This window comes from Sinocyclocheilus anshuiensis, unplaced genomic scaffold (assembly GCF_001515605.1).
Source record: "Sinocyclocheilus anshuiensis isolate Anshui unplaced genomic scaffold, SAMN03320099.WGS_v1.1 scaffold1451, whole genome shotgun sequence".
NCBI classification, from domain to species: Eukaryota; Metazoa; Chordata; class Actinopteri; order Cypriniformes; family Cyprinidae; genus Sinocyclocheilus; species Sinocyclocheilus anshuiensis.
This window is the reverse complement of record NW_015538060.1, coordinates 738,776-753,394: the sequence shown is the minus strand read 5'-3', so window position 1 is coordinate 753,394 and position 14,619 is coordinate 738,776. Positions and strand designations below refer to the sequence as shown.

Sequence of the window (14,619 nt, the reverse complement as noted above, 5' to 3'; positions counted from 1 at the left end):
AAAAATGTATGTTTATAAGCTTTTTAAAATTTCTATTTAAAACAATATAATAAGAAGTAGAATAAGACAAATAAGTTGCCAATCATATGACATTAGTATTAATAAAAAATATTAAGAAATTAAATGATTTAAATAACCAAAATTATATCCTAAAAATGAAACTAAATCCGCCAGCAGTTGGCGGCAAGTCACTGATTTTATCACTGAATCATTCATTCAATTGATTCGTTCGAACGGCTGATTCATTCAGGAATGAAGCAAGTGACTGTCTTTATTAATGGGTAATCATGAATCACTGAATCACTAGATTTGTTCAAACACGCACTTTCATTGAATGAATGAAACGCAGCTGTGTTTGCTTTTAGAGATGCGAAGTGGCTAAGCTGTTACTATATTTGGAACTATTTTCGTTGATGAAATAGATTTTCATCTGTCAAATTCAAAAATGTATGTTTATAAGCTTTTTACATTTTATATTTAGAACAATATAATAAGAAGTAGAATAAGACAAATAAGTTACCAATCATATGAAATTAGTATTCATAAAAAAATAATTTGTACTACAGAGGTGGCACAGAAGAACACAAAAGTGGCTTGTAGGTACATTTTCACATGTTTAATGATGCTCAGAGGTGGCATGAGTGCAATCAAATTCATACATTCATGTGGAGATTAATGTTTTAAATACACAATTTTGAATACAGAAATATTAAATGATTTAAATAACTGGAATTATAGGATAAAAATTGAATGATGCGAGCGGCATCACTATGTTGTCAGTGAGAAGCTGCAGCCGTGGCGGGGATGATTTTTGGTGTGCCAGCCGGCAGAACAACAACAACGCGTTACATGTTTCTTTTTCCCTCATTTTTTGCCAATTGGCGGAAATCCGTCGTAGACTTGCTGCAATTAACGGAAATTCGTCGTCGCGACGGAGAACTTTAATCCCTGTAGTCTAGAGCAAATTATGCAAAAACTCCCGTTATAATCACTGAAGCTGCGAAAATCTCTCGTGCGCACAGAAGACAACTCTGGCGTCTTCAGCGCTGACTAATCTAAACGCCTCTGATTGGCCACTGCATTCAGAAATGTGTGTGATTGGTTATAAGGCTTAATGCTGCAAAAAACAATGCGTAAAAAAGCAATCTGATGCAACGTGCACAGGTTTAAATGTAATTCTATGAACACTTTTCATATTTAATTTTAGCTGTGGCAGCCATAATAGATTTAGTTTAATTATGCAGGGGCAATTTTTGTCCCTTTATCTTGAATTTGTGGGGTATTTTTGTTCATATTGGTGGCATTTTTGCCATAAGCCCCCATTAATTTTCAACCCTGGTTCCTAAGAACACCACATTTCAGTTTTACCTTGGAAATACATGCTTAAAAATGATCGAAATGGGAATGGCAGAGAATGTTCTGCACTTCACCAACAGCAAATTCTATACAAACCTGGCACTGCTATTCTTCCTGATGTTGGGTGGTCCATTTCCAAAATAAAGGCCATTGTGAGCAACCTGGGAATGGAGAAAAAGGAATGTGAGCTAGAGACAATTATGCATGCCAGGTTTTTACACTCCTTTTCTTTAAGCTATTAACTCACTGTCTTCACAAAGACCACACAAATTTTGCCATCTTACCTTTGACTTTTTTAAAGACAGAGACATCTTTGGTTTTACCCAAGAAAAACAAGGCTGTACAGCTCAAGATTTACAAAGGATAATGGATTGTCACGGGTGGACTGATGTATTGTCAATCATCATTCTGTTTGTTCTTACAAACATATCTTTCCAAGCTATACTTATATTAGGCACATTTCTACAAATTTTAGTTTTAAAGGAACAGTTCACCTAAATATGAAAATTACTCTACTGTTCAAGCAATGTAAACTTTTATTCAGTAAAGATGCATTAATTTCATCAAACGTGACAATAAAGACTTTCATAATGTTATAAAAATTATATTTTATCTCTATATCTATTGAAGTGTGAAAATTCAGCTTTAATCACAGGAATAAATTACATCTTAAAATATATTCAAATAGAAACAGTTAATTTAAATTGTAATAATATTTCACAATATTACTGTTTTTACTGTATTTTTTTATTTATTTATTTTTATTTATTATTATTATCATTATTTTTTTTTCTGTATCCAATAAATGCAGCATTGGTGATCATAAGAGACAAAAACTATATATATATATATATATATATCACTGATTCCAAACTTTTAAACTGTAGTTTAAGATGTAGTTCATCTTTCCAAACTTTTTTTTTTTCCTGTGAATTTTTGAAGAATATTTTGGCTGCTCTTTTCCATATAAAGACTATAAATGGAGACTGGGGGTTCAAAATGAAAAAAAGTACCACTAAAAGTGGCAAATACGACTCACACAATATATGCAAAGTATTTTAAGCCATTCAGTAACTATATGGGAAGTTATCACCAAAATCAATGTCATTATTTCTGGAAAATCTGATTTTAGAACATCACTGACATCAAAAGTCATTGTCCTGTGACCGAAATTACCACATGATTTCAGAATACTTTGAATAAAGTACACAAGTTATATGGATAATGTTGTGGTGCTTTTTTCCGTTTGCAGCTTGACAGTATCCGTCCTGTTTCATTTTCATTATATTAAAAACAGTTGCCAGGGTATTCTCAAATTTCAGTCTTGTGCTCGACGGAAAAAACAAAGTCATACAGGTTTGGAACGACACAAGAGTGAGTACATGATGACAGAAGTTTCTTTTTTGACTGAACTATTCCTTTAATCCACCACATTCTTTGTGGGTAAAGATGAAAGGAAATGTATATGAAAACAGATGATGTGCCGGAGTTGGCATCTTTTTCCGTTGTTCGGTTTGGCTCATGAGACTCCAAATGCCACTCAAAGTCCGGCATCGGTCCCACCAGAGTCCAAGGCTCTATGTAGTCTGTCACAGTGCATTAGTGTCATTAGCGCTATAGGTTCTCATGTCACTGAGCTGAAGCCAGACAGTTATGTAAGATGATGTCCAGACCACCAGACGTGGATGACACACTTGCGTTCTCTCTCCCTCACTCTTTTCTTTTCTCCTCCCCAATGTTTCCCTCAATACTCTCTCAATGTGCACTTTTCTGACTTTTCTTGGGAAAGTTCCAGATTTTGTGAGATAGGAGCTTTGCACGATATCATGCTTTATTTAGAGGCAGTTTGGATGCGTGGCGAGTATCTCTCTCTTAGGGTCGTCTGAATGATGCGTTCATGGGTAATGTGATGTGGCTTCTGATTAGAGAGCCATTCATCCAATCTCCTCTCTCTCTTCTTTTTTTTTCTTCAACCGACCTTCTTTTCTTCACTGCCTCTTGAGCCGGCTGTACAATAAATGATGTCCATTACGATTGTTGGTTGTCAGATTGTACAATATGACAGCAATGAGATCTTGGGCAGGGTTCATGACAGACTGCAGGATGTCAATGGTCATACATGCTTGCTTTGATTTTTTTCTCTAACTAACTTCTGTGGCAGTTGTAAAGACTGGGTGTCTTAAAACACACACACACACACACACACACATATGAAATTATTTTCGTTGTCCACTAGCAATGTCTATTAGTGGATACACAATACATGAATTACAGGACAATTGTCATTTTTGCAATTTTTCCGAAAATCATGAAAAATCCCACCACAGTGTCATTTCCACCATTGCAAATCTGTGCTTAATGCCATTCTGTGGTGATTTATTTTTATTTTTATGTATTTATTAATTGTTTTGTCTCATGGCTTTCACAGATGAATATGTTATGTATCCTAAAAAATGCACACAATTAAATAATAATTTTACGTATGTATGTATGTATTTGACTTTCAACCAAAAATAAATAAATAAAATACATTTATAATGGGCAATACTGGGACAAAAGTCATATTTAAAAAAAATGTATAAACATTTTCACAAAGTAAAAACCCAAATGCTATATATGTAGATGTTTATGTATATGTATATTTACATACTGGTAAAAAAAAAAAAAATGTATAGCCTGAATGCACTGTAAGTCGCAAAATAAACGATAGTAAAAAGTAAGTTTCAATGTGACCTTCATATAACAAAAAGGAATAGCTGAAATCTATTTCAGGTGAAGAAACACCTGATTATTTAATCAACTGTTGTGCTTCCATTGGCTCCTGCTGCATCACATGGTCACACTACAGGAATGTGGCCAAAACATTTCGGACACTGACAGAAGTCTGTCAAATGACACGACTTATTGCAAATGCCATTAATCGGCTGTTGGTGAGCATGCTAAAACGACTCAAGACTTCCAATTTTGCTTTTGAAAACAAATCTCAAATTGAGTCTCAGATGGCAGAAATCACTGTAAAAGTCCAACATGTGTGCATAATGCTTTAGTCAGTCTGAACATACTCATCACAAAAGGCTCAATTCTGGGTTCTAAGAAAGGCTTTGCTCAGTTTTTTGTATCACAAGCTGCAATATGGAAACAGTTAAATCAAGCTGAATCATTGGGCTCCTGGCCATGAAGTCTTGAGCCATACATGCAACTACATCAGTCAGTGTGTGCATCATCAACATATCCGCTGTGTGCTTTTGAAATGCAAATAGGTGAAGTGAGGAAGGAAAGGTGGAGGAGACTTATGGCAGCAGAGCTATTTTGTGGGGCAATTGGATGATGCACGGCATGAAGAATCAGACGGAGTCTTCAAAACAGACGGCTCTGTTACAACTGGAGAGAACCGAAAATGCTAATAGAGGATAGAGGAGAGATAATGGAGAAAGCACAGAGTCAAAAAAGAAGAGAAGATAATGATGATGTGTTTTCCAGGGAAAAGCTTAGTAATGGACCTGGTGGAATTACATTTTTCAGGACAGAACAGAGGGGTTCTCCACAGTCCCATACTGATGAAGGTGACCCTATGACCAATGACAGAAACAAGCAAACAGACTTTCAACAAGCTATAAGCTGCAAGAAATTGACACCTTTGAATGTGTGCGTTTTACAGCTTGAATGGATGTTCATGAACAATGAAAATGTATTTATGTATTTATCAGCTTTAAGGAGTATAAGAACTTTTTTGGATGTATGTTAAGATGTTTTAGTTGCTTGTTAGTTGCTATTATGACTTGTTAGCTCCTGACAGATGACATTTGTCCTATAGTTTACCAGTCTACCAGTTGCCACCTGCCTTATTATCAGATTTTTTTTTAATGTGAATCTATGAAGGTTCTGTGTTTTTATGATTTACATAAAATCACATTTAAAACCTTCCAAAAATATAGTTAAATATAGTTGCTGAGTCGCTTGTGATACCCAGAGTAAGTTTTTTTTTTTTTTTCTTTTTCTATATCTTTAAATAAATCTTGGGTGGTTTATGTGTTATTTTGACTGCAAAAAAGCAGTCAAAATAATAACCAAGCTATTATATTATATAATAATAATAATAATAATAATAATAATAATAATAATACAATTAATTAATTAAAACTAAAACCATAAAAAGTTACTTGAAATAAAACTTTATCTGAAACAAAACAAAATTAAATTAAACAACGACGACTAGACAGGTTCTCTTAATCATCTTCTTAACAAGATGCATGATCATCGTGCTTATGGCCACTGATAAGCCAGCTGTCTTCTACTGGTTAAACGGCAGCTGTACTTTCATATTTCAACTTGCTGGACAGACTACAGCTCTCTCCCACTTAATGCCAGCATGACGTATCCCACTCTTCAAAGCAGAAGGAGCTGGAGAATATCAGTCTGCAAATCTGACTTGTGATGCAGGAATCATGAATCACGCCGTGTTCAATCGCTTAGGCCAGAGGAAAACTGGATCTCTGACTGCGCCTGCTTTCTACCGAGGCTTTTTTTTTCTCCATTTCTGTCACTTGACAGAGTTTGTGTTCCTTGCTACTGTCGCCTTTGACTTGCTAGTTGGGGTCTGAAAGGACCACAGGACCACAGTGCAACAAATCACCAACAGCTACAACAGTGGTGACCAGGGCAATGTGTCACAGCACACAGTTCTTCGCAGCCTTCTGCGTATGGGCCTGCGTAGCTAGTCGAAGACCCAGTCGTGTCCCCATGCTAACTGCATGTCATCACCAACAATGCATGAAATGGGCCCAAGATCATCGAGACTGGACCGTGGATGATTGAAAGAAAGTGGCCCGGTCTGACAAATCAAGATTCCTGGTGCATCACGTCGACAGCTGAGCGCCGATACGCAGATTACAATAGAGGCTGTGGCACCTGGATCCACTGTTGGGTGGACAACCCAGCATTTTTTAGAGTGTATATATATATATATATACTGTATATGTATTAGGGCTGTCAGTTTAACACATTAATTTGCTTAATTAGTTATGGAAAAATAACACGATTAAAATATTTACATGCAGTTAAAGCACCTGCACGTCATCTTACATTTAATACAGTTGACTGTTGACAAACATGATGCAGGGCCACTCACTATGTAATGTCCATAAATGCAGTTATATGCCCTTAAAAGTTGAGATATTGGGGTAAAAAAATGCCCCTGTATGAGGTTTTGTCTCATATTTATATCATATGATAATAAGCAATATCACACGAGCAGCAAAAGCAATATCACATAAGTGTTGTTTTTGTCCCGAATAGCACGAGTGCAAAAGTGATTTCATTTAACAGCTCAGTAAATAAGAAGTTAATACTGTGCAATATTTTAAAAACATAATTTTTTTAATTATATCAAACATTAAATGTTTAAATTGCTATTTTTTGTTAGTAGACTTCAGTGTAGCTAACTACTTTTTCAAATAGTATTTCACCTGTAGTTTAGCTCTTATGCTACAGTTTTACAGTAGCTTCCAACCCTGCTTCAATGTGTAAACTGACTTTATGTAATATTACAATATGTTAATGTGTTAATAGTCATTTAATACTGACTGATTCACTACACTCAAAATTAATAATAAATCTCAAAAGCCGGCAAAGAAATCAAACTAGTCGTATTCCCAGTAAACAAACCCAAAACATGTGGAATAATTCAACAATCACACATGCTTACACATTACAAGCTGAAATGACTTTATGCACAGACGTGATTCTGTCACGGTTCTAAAAGACGAATGGTTGGAAAGTTTCCTTCTGATGCCGTCCGTGCTCAATGTGGGAGAGAGCGAGATTTCTTGCCACATCCTCACTTTACAGATTTGGAGGAGGCAGGCTGGGTAACTTATGGTTTCTCCTTTATGAGTTATTCGGTCAGTGTGACTTGCCTAGGAATATGATGACCTGAGTGACGTCAGAAGCTCTGTGGATTGACATGAACAGAGAGAGATCTGAGTGCTTCATGCGCTCAAACCCTTCAGCATCATTAACTCTACGAGAGCACACAGACAGATGAAGGAAGGACCAGTTCAGAGGTGTTGATGGCTGATGGATAAGAATAGAGCGCTGCAGGGATGACGAATTTCTGAAAGACAAAACCTGGAAGCGAGTTCACATTTTGGCACTTTCAGTTCCATCATCGTGAAGTCGGTGAGTTTTTGGTTAAATGCCTGAAATAAGACCTGTTTAACACAAGCTCAAGATATTTTCATGTTTTATTCTACATCATAAAATACATCAGTAATAATACCCCCATATGATTTTTAAAATAAAGGCGGTTGCTAAACAGCTCTTCAATGGGACTACAGAGGTTGTCGGGAACATTAAATGTCATCATATCAAACAGGTAAACTCATCTACTCACTAGTCTGCTTTTATGGCCTCACTGTATTCATAATCACACTCTTGCAAACTATTTTAACTCAAACTTTCAGGGAAAATGTTTTAAATAAAGACTGAAAGAGTTGCTGGAAGCTCAATGGTGTCATGTGACTGTGGTATAGCTCATTTATGGCCTACAATTGTATTTAGGCTTCAAATAATGATGAACAAAAAGTGTAAGAATCAAACTTGCTAGTCACAGAGCTTATTTTCTGCAATATGAAAATGCCAAAGGAAAATCCTATTTGTTTTTTGTTGAGGGAACCAGGTTATGTGAACTTCTGTGTTGGCCTACAAAAATACATAATTGTTTCAGCACACTTTAGAGCTGGAAATGGAAATAAAACACTCAATATGTTCAAGAAATATCTCTTGTAAGAAAGATACATCACATTTTTCAGCAAAATCAACTAAAACATACACTAAACATTAGTGGTGTCTGCATGTGCAAAAGGTTGTTTTGGTGTTCTGGATGTTTGCTAAGTGGTTCATGTCAATATCTGCAAGTCTATATTCTGGTTGTGTGTAAGGACAAGCCTGAAAGTTGATAATGTTTTCCATCTACTGAAGGTCTGAAAACGTATTTACATCTGTGTTCTGTTAAATAAAAAAATATATATATATATATAAAAAACAACTTCTAACACATAGTTCGTTGGAAATCTCTGTTGATATTCTGGTATGTACATATAGCTGAACCGCCATTTGTTCTTACATATTTCATAATCAAACATGGTTCAAATATGCCAGAAAATGGACAATGTTCATATCAAAAATGGAGAATGACATTTGTGAGCCACAGCAGATTTTCAGTGAACAATTATTCACAGAAGAAAAGCATTTGTTTGAAATAGAAATCTATTGTGACATTATAAACATCTTTGTTACTTTTGATCAAATCAATGCATCCTTGATAAAATAAAAGTATTAAATTCTTAAAAAAAAATGAATCATACTGACCTCAAACTTTTAAACACTGTACTTCTCGAGAAAGCTATTACAAGACTTGAAATATAGTGCACAAGTCGGACTACTTTCTGTTTTGGAGCTTGATAGATGTGATCACTATGAATTGTCGCATGGAAAAGAAATGCATAAAGATTCGAAACGTCTCGCTTTATGGTCCACAGAAAAATAACATATCATACAGGTGTACGTGAGACTGAGGATGAGTGAACAATAGTGTTGGGTATTTTCACAGATTTCACAATTTGATTAGATTCTGATTCACAATCTTTCCGCGGTTGAAACACTGATCGATGAGATGTGATTTATTTCATTAAGTTGTACAGTTTCTTTCAACACCTTCTGATGTTCATTCATGTTTATTTCATGCTATAACTAGTAATAAAGAGGAAGAGAAATCGGTTCACGTGCCGCTTGAACTGAAGCGGCTACAGCAATCTGTCATACCACATTAAAGAGTGACAAAAAGGCATTTATTGTTTGAATATCATGATAATATTGATAGAATTCGGAAGCTGAGATTTTGTTTTATATCAACAGTAAGAAAGCACAAATCTTATTGCAGGCGGACTACAAACAATGTTTAGTGAAGTTTGTTTTCACACAATTAAAGCAGCACAGACTAAAAGATCAATCTTGGGATTTAAGAATCGATGTCGAGATCATTAAAATTGTCAACCCAGCCCTAGTAAACAATAGAAACGTATTTTTTGTGTGAACTATTCCTTCTATTGAGTGCAACAGTAGTCAGTACAACAGCAGGCCAAATTTATGGAGGATTTTTCCGTCACTCTGCATTCCTGTAATGAAAAATCTGTGATAACCACAGGCACACAATTACACTTCTCTGAACTGTAAAGTGGCTTTAATCTCAAACAACCCCCAAAATCAATACAGCCTTTGTAGCGAGCGCTTATAAATTCGCAACTTAATCATAACTAAATATTAAATCTGACAGTGGCTTCCGTCTTTTCGGTGGACAGCACTAAATAATCAAACGAAACTGGCAGGCCCACAAAGCCATTTCAAGTTTTGTGAGACATGTGGACACCAAATCTGAAGCCTGAAACCTGCGACCGTCTGTTAAACTCTCACTGTGTCGAGCAATAAAGGCGCATGTGCCAGCGAGTGCCTGGCACGGCGGCTCCATATGTGTGCCCTGTTGCCCCTGCCGTGTGGTTTCAAACCAGATCACTGTGTCTGTGTGCTGTAAAAGGTCTGTTTATTTGTGTTTCTCTCACGTTTAATGGCTGCCTCCGAGGCCTTCTTTCATCCAAAGAGCTCGGTTCTCCTCCCCCCGCCGCTCTGCACTTCAAGAGACGACGGTTGGAGTGCTGTGGTGGCGTAGGAGTAATAAAAAAATAATAAGGCTCAAACGTTGATCGATGGCTTTAATTTAAACATCATACATGTGTTATTTTTGGTCCATCAGAATTTATTACACTTACACTTTCCATTTTATGACAGTCAATGCGGTGTGTACGCAAGCTGACATGAAAGTTAAAGCAATCAGCGGCTGCCTATGGATCGAAGGAGGAAGGAGCTATTACACGGAGTCATTAGGTGTCACGTTGTCAAGCACTAGTGATATATGCTATACTGTTTGCGTGCTTGAGTTATGGGATTCAGAGCGTTAAGTTGACTACTGCAGACTGGGAATTACAAAGGGAATTTATTGTAATTATGTATAACGTAATGCTAATTGGAGTGCTTGTATGGCAGGATTGTATTGATATTTGCTTTATTTTTTTTGCAAGTAATCTGGCTGGACGCGCCTAACATGCAGACTTCATTTAAAACATAATTCATTATATCGTATAAATTCCCAATTTTTAAAATGTTTTTGAAAGACGTTATCTCTGGTATCCCACCAAGTTTGCATTTATTTAAGCAAAGATACACTAACAAACAGGCTTAATTTAAATGATCATTTATTATTATTTATGTATTTATTTCCGAGGGTTGACCATTTTTTTGGTTTAGAAAGAAATATCTTAGATAGCCCACTTAAGTCTGCATTTATGTGAGCAAAGATACACTACAAATAATAGTAATATTTTGAAATATGGCAATTTAAAATATATGGAAGCTTGTTTCCGCAATGGGTTAAAAAAAATTTAAAAGGTAATTGCGACTTTTTTTCTTTCAGTTCTGAATTTTCTTTTCTCAGAATTGCAATAAATAAACTCAGCATTACAAGATATAAACTCAACTGCAAAAATGGGAAAAATAAATAAATAAATGCTATTATTTAAATAAATAAATAGATGCTAACTCAGAATTCTGAAGAATTACAAAGAACATTTGTTCTTTGTTCTAATTAACACATAATGTCAATTAGAGCGCTTGTAATATATATATATATATATGCAATAAATTTAGCTGGCGTCACCTAAAAACAAACTTAGTTTAAATTATAATTTATTATTATTTATTTTTTTCTTTCCCAGGATTGACTTTTTTTATGTTTTAGAAAGAAGTCTCTTAGATATCCCACTAAGTCTGCATTTATTTGAGCAAAGATACACTACAAATAATAGTAATATTTTGAAATATTGTAAATTAAAATGTATGGAAGCTTGTTTCCGCAATGGGATAAAACAAACTCATTGTGACTTTTTATCTGACTATTCTGACTTTTTCCTCAGAATTGCGAGAATCAAACTCAGAAATATGAGAAATACACTCAGAATTGTGAGATATAATCTAATAATTGCAATAAACAAACTCAAAACACAAGAAATTAACTTGAGAGATATATGAGATATAAAATCAGAACACATCTTGTATGGAAGCTTGTTTCGCATTAGGATGAAAATCAAAATAATTGTTAATAATTTTATCTCACAATTATCTGACATTTTCTCAGAATTGTAAGGTACAAACTCAGAATTAAAAGAAAAATCAATTGGAAGATATAAACTCTGAATTCTGAGGAATTACAAAGAACATTTTTCTAACAAGGTTAGATCCACTTAACACACAGACTTTATTTCAAATGTATTTTATTATTACTTAAAATTATTTTTTTCCAGGGTTATTATTTGTTTTGCTTTTAGTATGCAAATCCAAACTGAGTCTGCAATGTCGACAGCTGCATCTAGAACTAAGATGAAACTTTGCATGCTGTCTTCTGAAAACAATGCAACTGTAATGACAATCTAACACAGACAGATCGTGACTCACAAATGCAAGACAGCTCAAATTTAGATCAAATGTATGAGTTTAACGTGGAGAGTGCGGTATGGAAAGTTTGCTTCAGAAGTGGACATGGAGAAACAATTAGCTAAACCACCGATCCGCCTGTGCTGTCAACCCTGGCAACAGATGAAATCAACCCTGGCAACCCGCACTGAAGGCAAAACACTGCCAGGGTGTTACAAAGCAGTTTCTAAGGTGCTCAAGGTGCTTGCTAGGGTGTTTAATGGCTAAATTATAAAAAGTCACAGTCTCAGTCACAGTCTGTCACTTCGTGCATTTTACAGGCTATTTGATCATGAAAAGACCAAGTGTTAATGCTTTACAATAAGCATTTGAGACAGATATCAATCCAATAACTTGAGATGCATTCAAGACGTGACTTGGCCAAGTGTGAATGTCTTTGGTTGTTCGGGCCACAGACAGTTCATAAACTTTACATCTCTCCAATGGCATTGTGTCAGCATTCTAAAGTTTGGGAGTTTTACAGTCAACAGACGAGCGAAAAATCATATGTGAGATGATATGGATGAAATTCAAACACTACTCGTCACATTCAGATGTTTGCTGAAAAGTTTGATTAAGCAAGACGATCAGTATATACTAAGTGTAAATAGTGTGGTCTCTAGATTGGCTTGAGTATCAACTTCACTAATAAATCTATGGGATTTTATTATGGAATTATCATCCACCATGTGGATATTATACATCTGATTGCTTAGAACATTAATAGTGCACTTGTCTTCAACAATAAGCATGATTTGATGTATCGTTTATATTTCACAAATACAATTCACAATAACAATTTTTGCAATTATGAACCTAAGTTAAAAAAAAAATTAAATATTCATTACCTTAGCAAGCATCACTAAAATAATTATGCTTATATTCATATTTGATGAAAAATACAGTAAAAACAATAATATTGTGAAATAATTTAAATTAACTGATTTCTATTTGAATATATTTTAAAATGTAATTTATTCCTATCATGTAAAGCTGAATTTTCAGCTTCATTACTCCAGTATTCAGTGTCACATGATCCTTCAGAAATCATTCTAAAATGCTGATTTGCCGCTCAAGAAACATTTCTGATTATTATCAATGTTGAAAACAGTTCTGCTGCTTCATTTTTTTATTTTTCAGGATTAGTTAATGAATGGAAAGTTTTTTTTTTTTTTTTTTTAAAGAAGCATTTATTTGAAATAAAACTTCTTTAAAAACACAATAAAATAAAGCTATACAATACAATAAACAAAATAAAAACAAACAAACAGAAGTGCAGAACATTAAATTCATTTTATATATATATTTAAATATATATGAAAATGTAAATATTTCAAATATATCAAAACATTTAAATTCATCATCACGAAAGCACAAAATACTAGGGTAAAATATCTGGGGTCAAAACTACCAAATGTGGTTTAAATAACAGGAATCTGAACTTGTTTGTTGCATATTTGCAACAAGAGTTTTTCTAGAAACCAAAATTTTTCAGAGTACAGTTATGAAACATGCAAACACATGATTCTGCACAAAATAAAGTATATAAAAACCCTTCTCACAGATCAAACAATACCACTAAAAGAATTTCTCACAGAATCAACAATTCTCCATGGACTTCTGTGCACTGTATTGACTAATATATGAACTCGCCACGGTCAGTGTACGTCATCGGGGAGCTCCGCGCCAAGGCAGGAAAACAACTGCATTATTTCCTAAAGAGTGTCTAGTGCTTTTCTCTTTGTGAGTGCTTCAGCAGTGGGTTCACTGGAAAATACTCGACCCCGAAACAATCCCGCTGCAAACATTCACTGCACCGTTAATGCCATTTCATTGTTTTGTCAATGATTTGTTTGCTTATTAGGTCATACAGTTATTACAGAGAAGTGTAATCACAGGTCACGTGCGGATTATAGTGCCACGCTAAACTGTATTCAGCCAGAGCCTATTTAACTAAAGTCCTGAGACCATCAATTATTGGGACGAAAACCTAATATAGTCCAGATGTGTCCTGCTGGTTTTCAGAGAAGCCGTACTGAACACAGATTCTTTTCTTTCTAAGTATCAAACTGATCAGACTAATGTGAGGTTCTGGCAAATTTTGGTGAGTTAAAGAGAATAACATGCAAAGCTTACTCAAACAGGGTTGCATTAAAACCCGAATCATACCCTTAAAGTGGTTATTCATGATTCGATCTAGTTTTTAATGCTCTTATTTCGGTCCATATTACATAAATCAATTCTCTGGAACATTCTGACAGGTCTAAAGATCACAGATATCATCTAGATTTGCGATACAAACATCGCATTAAGGGATAAAAGGCCGTCTCGTAGCATTTCGAGAGACCTACCGTCCGCTTTTTCCCTCCGTGCAAATGTGTCACTCTAATGAATTCAATGAATCACATTTACAATAGTTTACAACCCTGATTGCACCGTAATCCAAGTTGGAATTTGATCCAAACGCTTGTCTAAACCAGGCTCATTATATTTCTTACAGATGGCCCACTTAAGCTCCTGTTACATCTAATTGCAACCGCATGAATACAATGTGCCATGAATGCATCTGTTCAAAGCACTTGAGATTTTGACCTGCCAGGTGTTTCTGAGGTTCGGGCACCGATGTATGAGTCCAGTTCGGGATTGGTATCGACATCACGCGTTCCTCTTTTGTGTCAAAAGTGG

At 35.1% G+C, this 14,619-nt stretch overlaps 1 protein-coding gene across 1 annotated transcript in view; it reads right to left on the bottom strand.

Annotated features, from left to right (window-relative positions):
- Nucleotides 1-1,312: 1,312 nt before the first annotated feature.
- Nucleotides 1,313-14,619, bottom strand: part of LOC107683488 (succinate--hydroxymethylglutarate CoA-transferase-like) — a 98,988-nt gene continuing 85,681 nt past the window's right edge. The window contains exon 9 of the mRNA XM_016479546.1: nucleotides 1,313-1,517. Coding sequence (XP_016335032.1) covers nucleotides 1,443-1,517 — 75 coding nt within the window. The 3' untranslated portion in view covers nucleotides 1,313-1,442. The remainder of the gene's footprint in view (nucleotides 1,518-14,619) is intronic.